Genomic DNA, 22,149 nt, shown 5'->3' with positions numbered 1-22,149 from the left:
GCATCCCAGATAGCTGTACATCCTTGCTGTTGTATATAATGCTTTTCTTAGAATGAGAAATAAGTGGTTCGGAAGGTGGAGCACTGCAGACGTTGCGTCCATTACCCAATCAGCTTAGCCGGGAATGGCCTCAATTGGATTGACCCTCATTATTATTATTATTTTCTGCTGAAGTGTCACTTTGGACCGGATGCTTATGGAGGTTCGTCATCATCTGTCATGCATGTGAGCAGCAAAGGTCACATGTAAATCAACAGCATTCATCACGTGACACTAAACGCAACTGATTAACACATGACACTCCAGCACAGACAAAAAAAAAATCAGGAGCTATTGCGAATCCAACTGAGGCTATTGCCTGGTGAAGTCGATTGGGTAATCAGCAAAATGTCGCGGGAGTGAGTTGAATTCAAGTATTTGCTCTGAGCTCTTATCATTATGTCTTACCGAATGAATCATAAACTTCCTCAATTTATGATTGTAATTATTATTGCTTCCACCAATCGCCATTTCCTAAAATCTTGCAGAAAAATGTTAAAATTATTGTCGATTGCAAAACAGACAAGGAAAGGTTTACCTGTGATAGTGAGATTCACCAGTATGTGGTTATCGACCCAACCACTACCAGAATAGTAGGTCCATTCACACGTGTACACTCCTGAATCACTGAGACGAAGATCCTCGATTGTAATGGATCCGTCTCCTTTGGTCAAATCTCCAGTGAACTTCACTCGCTCGTTTCCTTCATTGTCAATGACATCATTTGTATAATCTATAATCTGTGGGATCAGAGCAGCCAAGCACAATCAGCCTTGAGATCACAAGTTCCACAATAGTTTGACTTGGGCCCCTTTTTGTGTAAATTCCATAAAATGGAAGATTTTAAGATCACAATATCACCCCCCACCTCCAACCCCCCACCGCCCACAAGTATGCCACATGCAAACCACTCCCCTCCGAAACCCTAAAGACTCTTATTCTGATTTCCTCTCAACTTCCCTCTTCTTGCACACTCCACATACACTCCTTTCTCTCCTTCATTAATTTCTCCCTTTTTCTCAATCTTGTAGAACACAAGCCTTACTCTGTCTTTACAGCAGCCTCTTTCCATCTAAATATCTATAAAGCTCAGTTGACTTTTTGCTCCACCAAATAACAGCGAAACGGAGTTGAGTAAAAGCGTGAAAATTCTACAGATGCTGTGATAAATAACTACCTCTGTCGGTTTGAAAGTTTGAAAGAGAATAGACGTCTGGATCAATTTTTGAATTAAATTTAAATCCCGATTTATATATATATATAAACGCGAGCTGTCTGTGTGTGTGTCCGCGTTTTATTCAGAGATGGCTGAACGGATCTTCATCAAACTTTCAGAGGTTCATCAGTGAGTGACTGGGAGTGTTTTAGGCAAAAACAAAATAGAAAAAAAAAGTTCGGTTTTTTGGAGTAAAATAAATGAATAAATAAATGAATAACAAATTTTTAAAAAATCGCTCGATTGTGCCGAAGCCTTTTTAAATTAACGAAAGTTATATACAAGTACACATTCGCATAAATAAATACAAAACAATCACCAGACATTTGAATACAAATAAATCAAACAATTCCAGAAGTGTACAAAGCGTCCTTCTTTTCAGATCAGTCAGGTGATGATCCTGTCGATTCGGAGTCAGGTGAGGCCAAGCGTCAGTTTGTCTCCCAGCACAAAGACATTCTCTGTGATGTGAGCCCGGATAACTCCCCGCTTAACATGGATTTCTCTCTGGGTGAATTAAAGCAGGTCATTTCCAAATCCAAGAATAGTGGTCCTGGCTCTGATTCGCTCACTCACTCCATGTTCAAGCACATGGATGATAGTGTCTTGGAAGTGTTTCAGGTGTTGATCAATAAGGTCTGGGCATCAGGAAGGCTCCCTTGTGCGTGGAAGCATTCCATAATCATTCCTGTTCTAAAGCCTGGTAAGGATCCTACAGATCCATCCTCTTACCGCCCGAAAGCTCTTATTTCTGTTGTTAGCAAACTTATGGAGAAGATGGTCAATGAACGCCTGATATTTTACTTAGAAAAGAATAATCTGCTTAATAGATGTCAGAGTGGATTCAGGAGGGGTCGGTCCTCTTCAGATCAAATAGTCTCTCTGGCGAATGACATAAGGAAGGCTTTCATCGGCCGCTTTCATCGGCCTCAACCTTCTCCGCTGGGGGTTTTCCTTGATATTCAGAAGGCCTATGATTCTGTCTGGAGGGACGGTCTTCTGTTTAAGATTCACCAGTTAGGCATCAGGGGCAGACTTTTCTGGTGGGTCCCTGATTTCCTGTCTGGCAGATCTTTTCAAGTGCGTGTTGGTGCTGCTCTGTCCTCCGTGTTTCTCACTAAAAAGGGTATTCCTCAGGGTAGTTGTATTAGTCCCACCCTTTTCAACATAATGATAAATGATGTTGCCTCTCTTCCAGGGGTGTGGGGCAATTTGTCTTTGTTTGCCTATGATATAGCTATCTGGGTTCGGGGCAGGAACTGTGCGTTCATCTCCAAGCGCCTTCAGGCTGATGTTGTCAGTATTGAGCAGTGGGCTGCAAAATGGGGTTTTGCCATCTCTGGGCCTAAGTCTAAGCTTGGAATCTTTACTCTCAAGAGAAAGGTTGAGGACGTCAGATTAACAGTCAATGGCACGGCCCTAAAAGTCTCTCCGGTGGTCCCCTTTTTGGGGGTGATCTTTGATAAGGGCTTAACCTGGAATGCCCATTGTGCCAAACTTGTAGCTAAATGCTCGAAGGGTCTCAACCTTCTCCGTTGTATCTCGGGTACTTCTTGGGGTGCCCACCAGGATAGCCTCCTTATCTTGTACAGAGCTCTAATACGTTCGCACTTTGATTACGGGTGTCAAGCCTTTTGGGACATGTCCCTGTCCATCCGGAGGAGGTTGGAAGGAGAACTCCTTCACATCTCCTTCGTTGCTGAAAGAGGTGTACTTGAAAAGATCTGCCAGACAGGAAATCACGGACCCACCAGAAAATCACGGACCCACTCTCCGCATATGTCTTGGTGCCTTTAAAAGCTCTCCAGTGAGCGCTCTCCTGGTTGAAGCGGGGGAGCTGCCTTTGTCACTTCTATGGGAAGTGTCTATTCTCAAATACTGGTCCAAATGCATTTCCTTCAGGGTAAATCATCCTGGCAGTTCTCTGTTCCTGGATTGCCGGGAGTATCATGCTCTCGGTAATCTCCGTCGGCTTCCCCCTTTTGGTCTCAAGTGTGTTAGGGCGGTTAAGGGGTTGGGGTTGGACCTCCCCCCGGTTAACACAGCCAAGAAAGTGTCCCTATGGCCGCCTTGGACCCTCGTGGTTCCAATAATTCACTTGGATTTACAGAGTATGACAGACAGGGACAATCCCGTCGCGACAAGTAACATGGCTGTGGAATTCATTCACAAGTTCTGGAGTCAATCTCTCCATGCTTATACAGATGGCTCCAAAGATCCGGGTCTTGGCCGCACTGCGGCTGCCTTCTGCATCCCCGATGTGAAGGTGACCAAGGCTTTCAGGCTTTCAGACCACTTGTCGGTATTTTCGGCAGAACTTTATGCAATTGTTTTGGCTCTTGAATGGATTATAGACTTTTATCCCCTCAGCGCGGTCATATTTTCCGACTCCCTCTCGGCTCTGATAGCACTTAGGTCGTTCCAGCCTGGCAGTAGGAACGAATTGGTTCTGGAGGTAATTCATCTCGTAAGTTTGGCCCATTGGAGGGGCACGGTCGTCGATCTATGTTGGGTCCCGGCCCATGTGGGCATTGCAGGCAACGAAGTGTGTGATCAGGCGGCCAAACGCGCCCTCAATCTGGATTTTGAAACCCCGGTTCCGCTAGGCCAGGCAGACCTCTCCAAGTTAATTAAACAGAAAATTAATGCTAGATGGCAAAGTCAGTGGGACTCCTCCCCTAAGGGGAGGTGGTGTCACAAGGTGCATCCATCGATCGCGTCCTTGGGGTCGTCTCCCCGGCTCCCTCGCAGGGAGCAGTCTATCTTACCTCGCCTTAGAATTGGACATTGTTTTCTCAATTTTTATCTTCACAGGATCGGGTGCCATCCCTCGGGGTGGTGCGATCGGTGTAAGGTTCCCGAAGATCTGGACCACGTTTTTTCCTTTTGTCCGCGTTATAATAACGCTAGATCTCGTCTTCAGCTTTCTGTCCGCGGAATGGGGATCACGTGGTCAGGTCTGCCGGAAGTCTTTTGCTGGCTGGATCTGAAACATCCTGGGTTTTGTAGAACAGTTTTAAAGTTTATCAAAGACACGGGGTTAGCAGTGTGAGGCTTTAGTTTTTCTCGGGTTAACCTCCCGGTTGGTTTGTTTGGATGTTAGGGTGCGTGGCATATATAGAGCCTCGCGGCTCTGAAAGCGCCATTAAACCTCAAAAAAGAATAAGAAGAAGTGTACAAAGTTGGTACTTTGGCTTCTTCTTCTTCCTGATCGGCAACACACTTAACCTTCCCCCCTCCCCTCCCCCTCCCTCCCCTTTCCCTGCCCCTTCCCCCCCCCTCCAACCCCTTCCCCCCTCCGTCCCCTCCCCTCCCCTTTCCCCCTCCCTCTGCCCCCTCCATCCCCTCCCCTCCCCTTCCCACCTCCCCTTCCCACCTCCCCTCCCCTCCCACCTCCCCTTCCCCCCTCCCCTTCCCCCCTCCCCTCCCCTCCTCCTCCTCCCCCCTCCCCTCCCCTCCCCCGCCCGGCAACGCCGGGTACTTCTGCTAGTATCATTATCAAGGTAATTATAAAGGTTTCATATCATCGTATCCTTTGCCCAAGGAGTTCCGGTTATATATATATTTTAACCAATAAAAAATGACCTTGTATTTGTTTCACATCACTTAGCTTACCTATTCGCTAGTTTACTGAAGTATCGTGAGGTGTTGGAATGTCGTGAGATTGTGATTTAAACGCTGTTTCATCGTTATTTAATTTCAAGGCTGTGCATATATCCATCAAGATGAAACAGAAAACCAAATACTGCATTGGAGTCATCAGAAGGAACCAAAAGTAAAGAGCAAAGATGGAGTCATCAGGAGGAACCTGGATGGGATTCGGCTTTCAGCCGCTACTCCGATTAAGGTCAATCATTTCATCCGATTGGCTTGAAATTAAGAAGATTTGCATATCTGGTCACTGAATTCAACCACCGTCTTTTTGAGGTCAACATAGGCCAAAAGGTCAACATAGGCCAAATTCCTAAAATCCTCAATTTTTATCCGATTAACTTGAAAGAGGAATATATTTAATTTAAGATCACTTATTAAAACAATTAAATTACTCACAATCACTTGAGAATGGCAATTACACGAAATTTACATGAATTTCCAGACATCTCGTGTGATTATAAATTGGACGTTTTTTCGACTGTAATAAACCATGTAGGAACTTGAACAAGCTCTTGTTGTTTCGTTTGGTTTCCATGAAGTTGGGAATGTCATAATAATAAGGTGGATAAGGGACGGGAAAGTGTTAAATATTCCAATATTTCAATGAGGTAATGAAGAAATAATATGTGATGATGAAAGAATGCCCTCTTGCTTTAAATAATGGGAAGAAAAGGGGGGATTGAGGACTCATGATGGAGGGGCTGAGAACTTGATGTGGGAAAGAGGTTTGAAGACTTAGAATGCGGAAGGAGTTGAAGCTTCAGGGTTGGGAGGTATTGAGGACTTGGGATTGGAAGGTGAAGGTGAGGGTTGAGGATTCGGGGTTGGGGGGGGAGGGGGAGGGAGTTTGTGGACTGGACATTACATTTTACATTGCACGGAACTTCTGATGGGACCTGCAAGTTATAATAATTGAATTAATGTTTCCTCATTTCCATTGTTATGTTTAGGTAATATATAGATATCTAGCTCAATGCACTTACTTGCTCAGTCTTTGTGAAGAACAGCAGATTTACAGAACCTTAAGAATAGGACATTCTTTGCAACTTTCCAAACAAGTCAGGAGTGTGCACTGTATAATATTAAATACACACACGCACACATACAAACACAAATCGTGATTTACACATACACATTCATAATTGTGATTTATACACATATTATACATGACATGAACTGTATATAATGTACACACAAATTATATGTAACATATTGTTAAGGATACGGATAACGGCTCTCCCCTTTAGCAAGAGGTGGTTAGCCCCTTGTCTTGTTATGCTGACCGTCTCCGCTCCTGGTACTTGTAACGCTCTCCCGCGGGATGGAACGGGTCAGGGTTATGGGTCCAGGGTTTTATCCCGAATACCTTTATCCGTGCCTCCGCAGAACAGGGAGACAAGTACCGCTCGAACCCCGGTTTTAGATGTTCTCGTTGCCGAGCAGTTTTAGCAACACGACGTTCGAGCCATTAACAAAGACTAAACCCGATTCTGAGCGTTGGCCAAATCGTGCCACATGTGTTCAATGGGTAAAAGACAGAGACGATCGGACGAGCATGAAGAAGAAGACGAAGGTAGGAAGAGCAGATATTTATTAATTATTTACACAACCACAATCAAAGAGAAGAAAAGAAATCAAAGTAATATACAGAAAATGGAAGGAGCAGAAGGACACATAGCAATTTCTAGCTTATCTATACAGGCTTAACTTATACCCCAGATAACACAAAGGACAGACGACAGTCAGACTTACACGGGGATGATGACAGGAATGTCAGGAGGTTCGTTCATATGGCGAGGTTCCGTTCCGACCCACGACTCTCTCTCTCTCTCTCTGTCGGTAACACTGGGATTCCCCTCTCCAGTACCTCGACCCCAGCTCCAGCCTCGAACCTAGCTCAGCAGCACGCACCCAGCTCTCGTACCAGTTCAGCAGCACGCACCAGCTTCTCGTACCAGCCCAGTAGCATGTACCCTTCTTGCGCGATTGTTGCATGCATATCTCAAGCGGGGGCGTGACACGCCCTCGGCCGTTTGGGTACCACCCCGTGCTCTGTTTTGTGGCCTTATATGGCAATGCCACGGTCTTGTTACCTTATTTGGGTATGGAGCTGAACAGCCCCGCCCCCCCTTGGCGAGCCACGGGCTTGTAGCCTTACTTGGGCATGGAGCTGAACAGCCCCGCCCCCCATGGCACGCCATGGGCTTGTCTCTTCTCGGCGACCCCGCCCTTCTTGTCCAAACAGAGCACGGAGCACATATTCACAATGGCGTCGAACGCCGCTTCCAAACCTGGGCCAGTTGAGAGGGCGCACACCCCACGCTTGTCAAGCGGTTTTGCACAGAGAGGGAGAGTTTGGCTGGGAAATGCAATCCTTGAAGGGGACCTATCTTATTTCATTTGGTGCAATGCAGAGTCAATTAATGGGAAACAGAGCCTTAAACTCACATAGAATAAAGAAATAACTATAGAGGTTCTATGATTGGCTACGTGCTTGTACATGGACTAGCGAAGGGGACGACCTTTGACCTTTACACAAATGGAGGTATTTACAAAGAATTACTATTTACAGAGGGTGATATTTACAACAATTACACCAAGTGCAGGGTTTCCCAAATCCGTTACACTGCACCCTCATCCTCCAGGCACGTCCCGGGCCTATAAATCTTTACTTAAATGTGGCACGTCAGTGTAATTCCCTCTACAATTAATCTGACCCTGAGTGTGACAGTTTTAAAACACAAATAAGTATGTCCCGCTGTTGCATTGCACCCTATCTAACAGAATTCACGCCCACAGGAAAACCGAATTGCGGAATTAATTCGCAAACTAAACATGTACGGTGGGGAGCATTATTTACAAGACACGTTAATTGGACTATTTACAAAACGCAACCCAGGACCTGTGATTTTTCTTTTGGGAACAAAAAGGAAAATCCTGTGGGAGGGGAGGAGACAGCATGCACTGCATCGACGCACCAGCACCAATAAAGAGCACCAAAACACCAAAGCACCAGAAAGCACCATCCAGTGCTCATTTCACACCATAATAATAAAAAACACACAAAAAAAACACACTGATGATGGTCTTCCTCGTTCTGTTCTGCTGGTCCATCATTCTTCCAGATGTTGTCGTGTTCTTTGCTTGTGGCCTATTTGGTGGAAATAAAAAGGCACACAACGCGTCCATTTTTTTTTTATGGCCCACAGGGGCCGACTATGGGTGGTTCACCTGTGGGCTGGGTGCCACCTCACCGAGGTCCGCAAGCAAGATCTTTCTTGGGGCATCGTGGCCGGTCCCAGCAGAGGGGCTAGGCCCCAACACATGGGGTCCATAAGTGGTGCTTGGCCACAGACTGTGGTCCATAAGTGGTGCGTGGATGCAGGCAGCTGGTTGCGAGAATTTCGGGCACACAGACACGGCCTCCCACACGCTCCCCCCAGTGCCCAGAGAGCACGATCCTCGGTTGGGAGAAGGAAGACAGAGAAGACAGGTGAGTCATGGGTCAGGGTGCAAGGGTACACATCAAACAAGGCAATGCAGAATGAGGAGCGCAAGGGAGCGAGCTGAGAAAGGTTCGTCCCTACGTACGCCCCCCACATGTGACCTACACTGCCCCCCTTGCCCCTCCCCGTATTTACAAAATCTACACACTTACCAATTCGTCACTACTGTCTCGTCTTCCCCATATTTCCCTTAATACCAAATTCGTCACCACAATCCCTCTAACCAAATTTGCCACAAATTCAAATTCCTCATCAATTCCTCATAAGGAGGAAGAGATGGAACATTAAGCACAATGTCATACCCACGTCATAATGCGTCTCACAATCCACAACATTTGCACAGAAAAATAAAAACAGATGGCACGGTGTGGAGTTTCGTCACCTCAGGTGAGTGGATGGAGATGGTGCGAGGAGATTCTTAATCCTAACTATCCTCTAAATGACTTTAATACACTTTACACTACCCGGGGTCTTTCCCTGCCAATCCATTGGCCATCTTACATTCTATGCGGTTTTAAGAACCAAACTCCCATTGACCAAACTGTGGTGCTCATCAATATGGGGTCTCACTCCCCCGGTTCAACTCCCTGTGCCTTTGCACAATTTCAGGACTGGGTCGTGTGGCTCTCCCAGCAGGTCTACCCACCTGCACACCTCCACCACTGCAGTTGCCTCCGAGCTTACCTGCTCCTTACCTAACCTATCTAACTGGGGAAGGCCCTCTCTGACACTTACCCCCCTCGGTGCCCTCTCTGGCACTGGGCTACCCAGGTCCGTCCTTTGGATCCTCGGGCCCCACTGAACAACTCTACTGGCTCCCAGAGCCCACCTGCGGCCTCACCTGGCCGACATCCTCACAGTGGCGGAGTGTCCATTCAACTACACACACTAACAGGCCACACGCCCAGCCATTTCCACGTCACTAATGCACCCATCCAAACACCATTCTTCCACACACACCACAGATGCCAATATCCAACCACAATTTACCTATACCCTCTACCTAACTCTTAAACTACCCTCCCCGGGTATTCGTGATGGGGTCCATCCTCCCCATACACACCTTCGCACCATCCACTCCACTCCACAGTTTCCACCATACTCACTTCACACCATCCATTCCATACTCCATATATTCCAGACCATTTATTCCATACTACCATGCTCACCTGTATTTGCACACCTGTGCCATGACTCCTACACCTGGTGATTCCTGCACCCTCCTTCCTCCAGGACCATTTGCTCAACACAACACACAATCACCATTACTCAGTCATACACTGCTCCATACACCTGTTCACTTGCACACCTGTGCAATCACACCTGGTGCCTCCTGCACCCTCCTTCCTCCCAGGCTTCTTCATTCAATGCAATACAACGCACAATCGCAATTATCCACTCATACACTACTCCGTACACTTTCACGCTCAATACAACTCACAATCACCTCACACTTTTCACAATACACTGCTAACTCTCTAAACCATTGCCCCAGGCACCCAAATTCTCCCACGCTCATACACACATCTCTCCCGAGCATTGCCTAGCAATTCCTCATTTGCTCAATATCAAGATTCTCACACATACGGCAGCATTTGAGCTTCCTGGTGCCATTCTAACTTGGTGCTCCCCGTCTTCCCTTTAAACTAAGCACATACCACGTCATTAACAACCATTCTAACCTCTCTACGTCCCCGACTACCTGTACAATGTCGCAACTTACCTCTACCATTACCTATGGTCATTTCTCTAGATCCCTATACATTATCCTAACCCTCCCGGGCTAGTTTTCACTGCCATAACCCCATAACTAGTGCTCATGTGCCCAGTGAGTGAGGGATGGTTGATTTACCATCCTTGCACATCGGGCATCTCCCACTATAAATTTTGCCCATCCAATCTGCAAATTTGGCGTCAGGAAGGGCATCCGGCCATAAAAACATTGCCTCAAACAGGGAACCATGATTGTCATGGGGCCCGCAAGGCTAACCCCCGCTCTAGCGGGGAAAATGGCCTTAAAACGATCATTCATTCATTCATTCAATCTCCTGCAAATCAAAATTTGTCAATCACTGCTAATCATTTTACCAATCATCAATTTGTCAATCATTACTGCCAATCCTATTCACTATTCCAAAATTTTGAATCCACAACACTATTACCATCACAGTCCGCTATATCTGAGCCTCTCGGTACGTCATGACATCATTAAAACTCGGCTTCGCAAAGCCGAGCGATGAACGCGGGTGGTTTGGTCACCTGCAGGTTGAGTCCGTCCGGCATTCGGTTCAAGGGAGGCGGCATGCTCGGCCCGAGATTCCATGCACCATCTCGGCGCGGAACCTTTCGGTCTCCGGCCCGATGGCTCGATCCCGCCCGGCCGGAACGCCGCAACCACAAGGGGGCGCCCTCCGGTCCCTCCTACCTGCCCTTGAACCGGACCGATCGCTTTGCCCGGCAAAGCCCGGACTCGACCGTGCGGGGTGGGGCCAGCCCGAATCGGGCACGACGCTTCGAAGAGAAGCGACGCAGCACCGATCCACGCCGAGCCTTGCATCCAACAAAGCGCACCGCACACCGATTGCTCGCGTCGGCTATCCGTCGTCCTATACGCTGCCCTGGTCAACGTCGATGCCTCCCGGACATGCTCACACCACTCGTTCCGTTTGTTGCTCATACATCCCATGCACTTCGTCAATTCCACCACCGTACTCCCTGTTACACACCACACCTCTTGCGCACACTCGCCGTTCGCACACTTCTCCTCCGTTACGTCCTCCGTAACACTCACCATGGGCGTGCACTCTCGCATCCACCCACTCACGCGCTTCAATGGGCTCTCCCGCACCCGCACCACAACCAACTCAGGTGTGCTTTCTCGCATACTCTCCTCCACCAACTCACTCTCCGGGTCACTCTCACCCTCGCACGTACACTCCGTATCGCTCTCACTCTCTGTGTCACACTCCGTACACTCCGACGTGCATTCCCGCTCACACTCGGTTTTACTCCCACACTTTGTAACACACTCACTCGCCGACGCACACTTTTTCCTCACACGAGTGCCATTCTTTCGTACACTACGCCCCACGGACCTCCAACAAACGCCCGGGTGCCATATCGACCCCAATCGCCCGACAATTCTTTCGCGCCAAACACTTTGCCGAAAAACCTCTTAGCACCATATACAGCACGACTCACCTTTGGGATCCTCCTCTCCACGCGTACCTGCAAATCTTTATAAGGATTAGCAAGTACGGCATCAGGATGTGAATTCAGACTTTGTACAATATCCATCTCTCCCTGCCGCGAGTGCTTTTCTAAGCCCCCGGTCTCTCCAATTTCAATTCCCACTACTTCTTTTTCTTTATTCACCTCGACGACCGCTGGCTTTATTAAAATTCCCTCTTCTACCTCAGCGGTCGCTGGCTTTTCCATACCCCGGGTCGCGATCTCTATATCCGTCATTTTACCCACGCTTTGCTCCGCCTCGCTCAACCAGCGCTTCTCGACCCGCTTTATCTTGTCGTGCACCCCCGCAACCTCCTCGCTCAACATGCGATCCATGCTCTCCCCACTTTTTTGTATGCGGTCACCCATTCTGTCCCCAACTTTACCGATTCGCTCCAATTTGCTTCCTAGCCCCCCTAATTTGCTTTCCAAATCATTTCCCATTTCTTTAATTTGGTTTCCCAATCGCTCCCCCATTCCCCCCCACGTCTCGACCATAACGGCCCTCATTTGCTCCATGAATGATTGCATGTTTTCAACTGTTGGCACGAAGGGCACGGCTCTCGCCGCCACATGCGAGGCGCCATTTTGTGCGTCTGAAACCTCGTGCGCGAGGCAGCCATCTTGTGCGCCTGAACCCTCCGCAACCCAATGCGTATTGCCTTCCTCCCGCATTACTCCCACCTCCTCCATGGGGTCCTGGGTCGACTCTACCCCTTCTTCTAACTCCCCTACCGGCACCCAATCACCTTGATTATCCATGGCATGATTTAAATTTAGGATGTTTTAATAAAATTTCGGCCACTCGTAATTTTGAGTGCGTTAAGCGCACTTCGGGTCCGAATCTCGCTCCTGACACCAATTGTTATGGCCAATAGTGCAATTGGTGTCCAAAATTTGGGCTAAATAAATTTAGTCCCAGGTTCCAGATCCCATTTCTGACACAAATGGTTACGGATCTAAACGTCGGCCCGTCTTCCCCTTATCAAGGCGGGATTAATCCCCTTGTCTGTGACTGACCGACGTGGTCCTCGAAGTTACAACGTCCTTACCGGACCGACGGTAGGTAGGGTCCGTAGGCCTAGGGGTTCGCTACTTACCTAATTACTACCGCCAGCCGGGAACGAGGGAATAACTTCTGCCCGAGCCGCAGTGTTAATGGATTACGCCGAGCGAAGCGGACTGCGGCGCGAGCCGTTTAACAAGGGACTAAACCCGATTCATATGCGGTTGGCCAAATCGTGCCACAGTTGTTCAATGATGGAAAAGACAAGGACGATCGGACGAGGAAGAAGAAGAAGGCAAAGGTAGGAAATAACAGGATTTATTATTATTTGCACAATACTAAAGGAAGAAAAGAAATCAAAGTAATATACAGAAAATTGAAGGAGCAGAAGGATACAGAGCAATTATTTCTAGCTTATCTATACAGGCTTAACTTATACCCCAGACAACACAGACAGACAGACGACAGTCAGACTTACATGGGGATGATGACAGGAATGGCAGGAGGTTCGTTCATCTGGCGAGGTTCCGTTCCGACCCACAACTCTCTCTCTCTCTGTCGGTAACACTGGGATTCTCCTCTCCAGTACCTCAAACCCAGCTCCAGCCTCAAAACCAGCTCAGCAGCACGCACACAGCTCTCATACCAGTTCAGCAGCATGTACCAACTTCTCGTCCCAGCCTCCCGTACCAGCCCAGTAGCATGTACCTTTCTTGCGAGATTGTCGCACGCATATCTCAAGCGGGGGCGTGACACGCTTTCGGCCGTTTGGGTACCACCCCCATGCTCTGTTTTGTGGCCTTATATGGCAATGCCACGGTCTTGTTACCTTATTTGGGTATGGAGCTGAACAGCCCCGCCCCCCACCCCCGTGGCGAGCCACGGGCTTGTACCCTTACTTGGGCATGGAGCTGAACAGCCCCACCCCCGTGGCACGCCATGGGCTTGTCTCTTCTCGGCGATCCCGCCCTTCTTGTCCAAACAGAGCACGGAGCACATATTCACAATGGCGTTGAACGCCGCTTCCAAACCAGGGCCAGTTCAGAGGGCGCGCACCCCACGCTTGTCAAGCGGTTTTGCACAGAGAGGGAGAGTTTGGCTGGGAAATGCAATCCTTGAAGGGGACCTATCTTATTTCATTTGGTGCAATGCAGAGTCAATTAATGGGAAACAGAGCCTTAAACTCACATAGAATAAAGAAATAACTATAGAGAGGTTCTATGATTGGCTACGTGCTTGTACATGGACTAGCTAAGGGTACGACCATTGACCTTTACACAAATGGAGGTATTTACAAAGAATTACTATTTACAGAGGGTGATATTTACAACAATTACACCAAGTGCAGGGTTTCCCAAATCCATGACACTAGTCACAACTGGCCCTGGTTTGGAAGCGACGTTCGCTGCCATTGTGAATATGTGCTCCGTGCTCTGTTTGGACAAGAAGGGCGGGGTCGCCGAGAGGAGACAAGCCATGGCGCGCCACAGGGGCGGGGCTGTTCAGCTCCATGCCCAAGTAAGGCTACAAGCCCGTGGCTCGCCACGGGGGGGGCAGGGCTGTTCAGCTCCATGCCCAAGTAAGGCTACAAGCCAGTGGCTCGCCACGGGGGGCGGGCTGTTTCAGCTCCATACCCAAATAATGTAACAAGACCGTGGCATTGCCATATAAGGCCACAAAACAGAGCACGGGGGGGGGGGGGGGGGCGGTACCCAAACGGCCGAGGGCGTGTCACGCCCCCGCTTGAAATATGCGTGCGACAATCGCGCAAGGAGGGTACATGCTGCTGGGCTGGTACGAGAAACTGGTGCGTGCTGCTGAACTGGTACGAGAGCTGGGTGCGTGCTGCTGAGCTGGGTTCGAGGTACTGGAGAGGGGAATCCCAGTGTTACCGACAGAGAGAGAGAGAGAGAGTCGTGGGTCAGAACGGAACCTCGCCAGATGAACGAACCTCCTGCCATTCCTGTCATCATTCCCGTGTAAGTCTGACTGTCGTCTGTCCTTTGTGTTGTCTGGGGTATAAGTTAAGCCTGTATAGATAAGCTAGAAATTGCTCTGTGTCCTTCTGCTCCTTCCATTTTCTGTATATTACTTTGATTTCTTTTCTTCCTTTAGTCTTGTGTAAATAATAATAAATCCTGTTATTTCCTACCTCTGTCTTCTTATTCTTCCTCTTCCGATCGTCCATGTCCTTTCCATCATTGAACACCTGTGGCACGATTTGGCCAACGCTCAGAATCGGGTTTAGTCCCTTGATAAACGGCTCGTGCCGCAGTCCGCTTCGCTCGGCGTAATCCATTAGCGCTGCGGCTCGGGCAGAAGTTATTCCCTCGTTCCCGGCTGGCGGTAGTAATTAGGTAAGTAGCGAACTCCTTGGCCTACGGACCCTACCTACCGTCGGTCCGGTAAAGACGTTGTAACTTTGAGGACCACGTCGGTCAGTCACAGACAAGGGGATTAATCCCCCCTTGATAAGGGGAAGAGGGACCGACGTTGAGATCCGTAGCAATTGGTAGTCAGGAGTTGGGATCTGGAACCTGGGACTAAATTTATTTAGCCCAAATTTTGGACACCAATTGTACTATTGGCCGTAACAATTGGTGTCAGGAGCGAGATTCGGACCCGAAGTGCGCTTCACGCACTCAAAATTTGGAGCGGCCGAACTTCTATTTAACAATCTAAATTAAATCGTGTCATGGATAATCAAGGCGACCGGATGCCGGTAGGGGAGTTAGAAGAAGGGTTAGAAGCAGCTCAGGACCCCCAGGTAAGAGGTGGGAATAATGGAGGAGGAACGCAATACGCATTGGGTAGTGGAGGTTTCAGGCGCACGAGATGGCGGCGCCTCGCATGAGGTGGGGGGCGCACAAAATGGCGGCTCGCATGTGGTTGCGGCAGCTGAGCCCACGCCACCAATGAATTTGGACTTGTTTATGAAGCAGATGAAAGCCTTTATGGTAAAGACAGACGATAAATTTCAGGGGAATGGGGCAGCAATTGGGAAATCTAATTGAAGGGTGTTGTAATAGAATAGAGGGGGACAAATCAAGGGCAGAAATGAGGGCCGATGGAGAGCAAATGGGAAATAATTGGAAAACCAAATTCGGGGGATTGAGTAAGGAGGTGGAAAAGATGGATGCAATGCCAATGATGGAAGAAGTAAGGGCCAACACCAATAACTTGGGAAGCAAATTGGAGGGACTCGGGAGCAAATTGGAGTGACTCGGAAGCAAATTTGAGGGAATCGGAAGCAGATTAGAGGACAAACTGGGGGGCATAATTGGCCAAGCCAAAGAAATTAATGAGGGGTTGGTGAGGGGGCAGGCCGCATATGAGATAAGGGAAGCCGAGAGGGAGGTTAACCGCAGGTTGAGCGAAGAGGTTGCGGGGGTGCACGACGAGGTAAAGCGGGTTGAAAAGCGCTGGTTGAGCGAGGCGGAGCAAAGCATGGGTAAAATGACGGGTATAGAGATCGCGACCCGGGGTATGGAAAAGCCGGCGACCGCTGAGGTAGAGGGAATTTCAATAAAGCCAGCGGTCGTCGAGGTGAATAAAGAAAACGAAATAGTTAAAATCGGGCTTGTAGAGACGGCAGAATTAGAGAAGCACCAGCAGAAGGAAGAAATGGATATTGTACAAAGTCTGAATTCACATCCTGATGCCGTACTTGCTAATCCTTATAAAGCTTTGCAGGTGCGCGAGGAGCGAAGAAGAGGAACCCCGAAGGTGAGACGGGCTGTGTATGGTGCTAAGAGGTTTTTCGGCAGAGTGTTTGGCGCGAAAAGAATTGTCGCGCGATTGGGGTCGATATGGCACCCGGGCGTTTGTGGGAGGTCCGTGGTGCGTGGTGTACAAAAGAATGGCACTCATGTGAGGAAAAAGTGTGCGTTGGCGAGTGAGTGTGTTATAAAGTGTGGGAGTAAAACCGAGTGCGAGCGGGAATGCACGTCGGAGTGTACGGAGTGTGACACAGAGAGTGAGAGCGATACGGAGTGTACGCGCGAGGGTGAGAGTGACCCGGAGAGTGAGTTGGTGGAGGAGCGGGTGCAAGGATGCACGCTTGGGATGGACGGCGAGAGTGTGCGAGAACGCACACCTGAGTTGGATGTGGCGCGGGTGCGGGAGAGCCCATTGAAGCGCGTGAGTGGGTGGATGCAAGAGTGCATGCCCGTGGTGGCAAGATGGTGCACGAGGAGGTGTGTTAAGGAAGTGTGCGAATGGCGAGTGTGCGCAAGAGGGTGCGCGAGAGGTGTGGTGTGTAACAGGGAGTGCGGTAACAGGGAGTGCAGTGGTGGAATGGACGGAGTGTGTGGAATGTACGGGCGGCGTTGGAACGCCGGGCTTGGTGAGTGTAAAACGGGTCGCGTATGCGTGTGAGCAGGCGAGTAAGGCTTCGATGTTAAACGGGGCAGCATTTAGGGCGCCAGATAGCCGATGCGAGCACTCGGGCGCGGTGCGCTTTGTTGGAAGCGAGGCCCGGCGCAGATCGGTGCTGCGTCGCTTCTCTTCGAAGCATCGTGCACGATTCGGGCCTGGCCCCGCCCCGCACGGTCGAGTCCGGGCTTTGCCGGGCAAAGCGACCGGTCCGGTTCAAGGGCAGGTAGGAGAGACCGGAGCGGCGCCCCCTTGTGGTTGCGGGGTTCCGACCAGGCGAGATCGGGCCGGAGACCGAAAGGTTCCGTGCTGAGATGGTGCATGGAATCTCGGGCCGAGCATGCCGCCTCCCTTGAACCGAATGCCGGACGGACTCAACCTGCAGGCGACCAAACCACCCGAATTCATTGCTCGGCTTTGCGAAGCCAAGTTTTGAGCATGTAAAGACGCACCGAGGCTCAAGTTAATGGACATTTGGTAGGGATAGGGAATTGGTGATTGGCAAAAATTGATGAGCAAAAATTTGATTGGCAGTGATTGGCAAATTTTGATTTGCAGGAATTTGATGGCAAACGTTGATAATGGAAGATGCCCGAGGTGGAGGGATGGCCAATCCACCATCCCTCCTATCCCGGGGCACATGAGCACTAGTTATGGGGTTTGGCAGTGTAAGCTCGCCGAGGGAGGGTTGGGATAAATGTATAGGGATCTAGAGAAGATTGACCAAAGGTATCTGGAGAATTAAGTAGCGACATTATACCTGTAGTGGGGATGTAGAGAGTAGGGTAGTTGGATTATAATGACGTGGTAAGTACTTAGTTTAAAGGGAAGACGGGGAGCACCAAGTGAGAAGGGCACCAGGTAGATCAGATGATGCCATGTGTGTGAGAATCTTGATATTGAGCAAATGAGGAATTGCTAGGCAATGCTCGGGAGAGATGTGTGTATGAGCGTGGGAGAATTTGGGTGCCTGAGGCAATGGTTTGGAGAGTTAGAAGTGTATTGTGAAAAGTGTGAGGTGATTGTGAGTTGTATTGAGTGGAGCGTGAAAGTGTACGGAGTAGTGTATGAGTGGATAATTGCGATTGTGCGTTGTATTGTATTGAATGAAGAAGCCTGGGAGGAAGGAGGGTGCAGGAGGCACCAGGTGTGATTGCACAGGTGTGCAAGTGAACAGGTGAGCATGGTAGTATGGAATAAATGGTCTGGAATATATGGAGTATGGAATGGATGGTGTGGAGTGAGTATGGTGGAAACTGTGGAGTGGAGTGGATGGTGCGAAGGTGTGTATGGGGAGGATGGACCACTATCACGAATACCCGGGGAGGGTAGTTTAAGAGTTAGGTAGAGGGTATATGTAAATTGTGGTTGTATATTGGCATCTGTGGTGTGTGTGGAAGAATGGTGTTTGGATGGGTGCATTAGTGACGTGGAAATGGCTGGGCGTGTGGCCTGTTAGTGTGTGTAGTTGAATGGGCACTCTGCCACTGTGAGGTTGTTGTCCAGGTGAGGCTGCAGGTGGGCTCTGGGAGCCAGTAGAGTTGTTCAGTGGGGCCCGAGGATCCAAAGGACGGACCCGGGTAGCCCAGGGCCAGAGAGGGCACTGAGGGGGGTAAGTGTCAGAGAGGGCCTTCCCCAGTTAGATAGGTTAGGTGAGGAGCAGGTAAGCTCGGAGGGAACTGCAGTGGTGGAGGTGTGCAGGTGGGTAGACCTGCTGGGAGAGCCACACGACCCAGTCCTGAAATTGTGCAAAGGCACAGGGAGTTGAACCGGGGGAGTGAGACCCCAAATTGATGAAGCACCACAGTTTGGTCAATGGGAGTTTGGTTCTTAAAACCGCATAGAATGTAAGATGGCCAATGGATTGGCAGGGAAAGACCCCGGGTAGTGTAAAGTGTATTAAAGTCATTTAGAGGATAGTTAGGATTAAGAATCTCCTCGCACCATCTACATCCACTCACCTGAGGTGACGAAACTCCACACCGTGCCATCTGTTTTTATTTTTCTGTGCAAATGTTGTGGATTGTGAGACGCATCATGACGTGGGTGTGACATTGTGCTTAATGTTCCATCTCTTCCTCCTTATGAGGAATTGATGAGGAATTTGAATTTGTGGCAAATTTGGTTAGAGGGATTGTGGTGACAAATTTGGTATTAAGGGAAATATGGGGAAGACGAGACAGTAGTGACGAATTGGTAAGTGTGTAGATTTTGTAAATACGGGGAGGGGCAAGGGGGGCAGTGTAGGTCACATGTGGGGCGTACATAGGGACGAACCTTTCTCAGCTCGCTCCCATGCGCCCCTCATTCTGCATTGCCTTGTTTGATGTGTACCATTGCACCCTGACCCATGACTCACCTGTCTTCTCTGTCTTCCTTCTCCCAACCGAGGATCGTGCTCTCTGGGCACTGAGGGGAGCGTGTGGGAGGCCGTGTCTGTGTGCCCGAAATTCTCGCAACCAGCTGCCTGCATCCACGCACCACTTATGGACCACAGTCTGTGGCCAAGCACCACTTATGGACCCCACATGTTGGGGCCTAGCCCCTCTGCTGGGACAGGCCACGATGGCCCAAGAAAGATCTTGCTTGCGGACCTCGGTGAGGTGGCACCCAGCCCACAGGTGAACCACCCATAGTCAGCCCCTGTGGGCCATAAATAAAAAATGGACGCGTTGTGTGCCTTTTTATTTCCACCAAATACGCCGCAAGCAAAGAACAAGACAACATCAGGAAGAACAACGGCCAGCAGAGGGAGCAGAGAAGAACAAGATCATCAGAGTGTTGTTTTTTTATTGTGATGAAATATGTGCAATGGGCACTGGATGGTGCTTTGGTGTTTTTCTGGTGCTGATTGGTGCTTTTTGGTGCTCTTTATTAGTGTTTATTGGTGCTGGTGCGTCGATGCAGTGCATGCTGTATCCTCCCTCCCCACAGGATTTTCTTTTTGTTTCCCCCAAAAGAAAAATCACAGGTCCTGGGTTGCGTTTTGTAAATAGTCCAAGTAACGTGTCTTGTAAATAATGCTCCCCACCGTACATGTTTAGTTTGAGAATTAATTCCGCAATTTGGTTATCCTGTGGGCGTGAATCTGTTAGGCAGGGTGCAATGCAACAGCGGGACATACTTATTTGTGTTTTAAAACTGTCACACTCAGGGTCAGATTAATTGTAGAGGGAATTATACCTACGTGCCACATTAAGTAAAGTTTTATAGGCCCGGGGCGTGCCTGGAGGATGAGGGTGCAGTGTAACGGATTTGGGAAACCCTGCACTTGGTGTAATTGTTGAAAATATCACCCTCTGTAAATAGTAATTCTTTGTAAATACCTCCATTTGTGTAAAGGTCAAAGGTCGTCCCCTTAGCTAGTCCATGTACAAGCACGTAGCCAATCATAGAACCTCTATAGTTATTTCTTTATTCTATGTGAGTTTAAGGCTCTGTTTCCCATTAATTGACTCTGCATTGCACCAAATGAAATAAGATAGGTCCCCTTCAAGGATTGCATTTCCCAGCCAAACTCTCCCTCTCTGTGCAAAACCGCTTGAAAAGCGTGGGGTGTGCGCCCTCTCAACTGGCCCTGGTTTGGAAGCGGCGTTCGCTGCCATTGTGAATATGTGCTCCGTGCTCTGTTTAGACAAGAAGGGCGGGGTCGCCGAGAAGAGACAAGCCATGGCGCGCCACGGGGGCGGGGCTGTTCAGCTCCATGCCCAACTAAGGCTACAAGCCCGTGGCTCACAACGGGGGGCGGGCTGTTCAGCTCCATACCCAAATAAGGTAACAAGACCGTGGCATTGCCATATAAGGCCACAAAACAGAGCACGGGGGGGGGGGGGGGGGGGTGGCACCCAAACGGCTGAGGGCGTGTCACGCCCCCGCTTGAAATATGCGTGCGACAATCGCGCAAGGAGGGTACATGCTACTGGGCTGGTACGAGAAGCTGGTGCATGCTGCTGAACTGGTACGAGAGCTGGGTGCGTGCTGCTGAGCTGGGTTCGAGGCTCGACCTGGGTTCGAGGTACTGGAGAGGGGGATTCCCAGTGTTACCGACAGAGAGAGAGAGAGAGAGTCGTGGGTCGGAACGGAACCTCGCCAGATGAACGAACCTCCTGCCATTCCTGTCATCATCCCCGTGTAAGTCTGACTGTCGTCTGTCCTTTGTGTTGTCTGGGGTATAAGTTCCGCCTGTATAGATAAGCTAGAAATTGCTCTGTGTCCTTCTGCTCCTTCCATTTTCTGTATATTACTTTGATTTCTTTTCTTCCTTTAGTCTTGTGTAAATAATAATAAATCCTGTTAATTCCTACCTCTGCCTTCTTCTTCTTCCTCGTCCGATCATCCTTGTCCTTTCCATCATTGAACACCTGTGGCACGATTTGGCCAACGCTCAGAATCGGGTTTAGTCTTTGTTAATGGCTCGAACGTCGTGTTGCTAAAACCGCTCGGCAACGAGAACATCTAAAACCGGGGTTCGATCGGTACTTGTCTCCCTGTTCTGCGGAGGGACGGATAAAGGTATTCGGGATAAACCCTGGACCCATAACCCTGATCCGTTCCATCCCACGGGAGAGTGTTACAAGTACCAGGAGCGGAGACGTTCAGCTTAACAAGACAAGGGGATAACCACCTCTTGCTAAGGGGGAGAGCCGTACTCCGTATCCGTAACAATATTATACATATTGTCGCGTCTACCCTGTAGTGAAGACCTCAAGGTGACAGATGACCAAAACGAGATTTAACTCCGAGGCGTATTCCCAAAAATACAGTGGTGTGGTGTTATCTCTGACGCACGTGGGGGAAGGATACCAAGGTCCTTACCTGCACGGATGGACGCAACGAGGGTTTAACCGAACTCACAAACAAATAAACACACAGGACAAGAAATTGAAAGTCAACAAGGAATGATTTAATGAAAATAAGGCAAGCAAAAGGAATGTGCAGTGAACGAAAATTCCTAAATGAGGATCCTCCACTCAGACTCAAAGACACGAACAAGGGAAAAATGAAAGTAAAAATAAATGCCGGATGTCATGAAGCCACTTAGCTCCGGTCTCAATGATGGTTTGGTGGCGGCACAGGTCCAGCATCCCTGCGCGGGAAAACACGCATTGACGCGGTCACGTTCA

General features: G+C 49.2%; 1 protein-coding gene across 1 annotated transcript in view; it reads right to left on the bottom strand.

Moving 5' to 3' along the window:
• Positions 1-22,149, bottom strand: part of LOC137436603 (uncharacterized) — a 77,488-nt gene that overhangs the window by 41,407 nt on the left and 13,932 nt on the right. The window contains exon 4 of the mRNA XM_078786602.1: positions 578-779. Within this exon, the coding sequence (XP_078642728.1) occupies positions 578-779 (202 nt within the window). The remainder of the gene's footprint in view (positions 1-577; positions 780-22,149) is intronic.

Source organism: Myxine glutinosa, chromosome 11 (assembly GCF_964187855.1).
Source record: "Myxine glutinosa chromosome 11, kmMyxGlut1.1, whole genome shotgun sequence".
NCBI lineage: Eukaryota > Metazoa > Chordata > Myxini > Myxiniformes > Myxinidae > Myxine > Myxine glutinosa.
The sequence above is the reverse complement of the archived record's forward strand: the minus strand, read 5'-3'. Positions and strand labels throughout refer to the sequence as shown.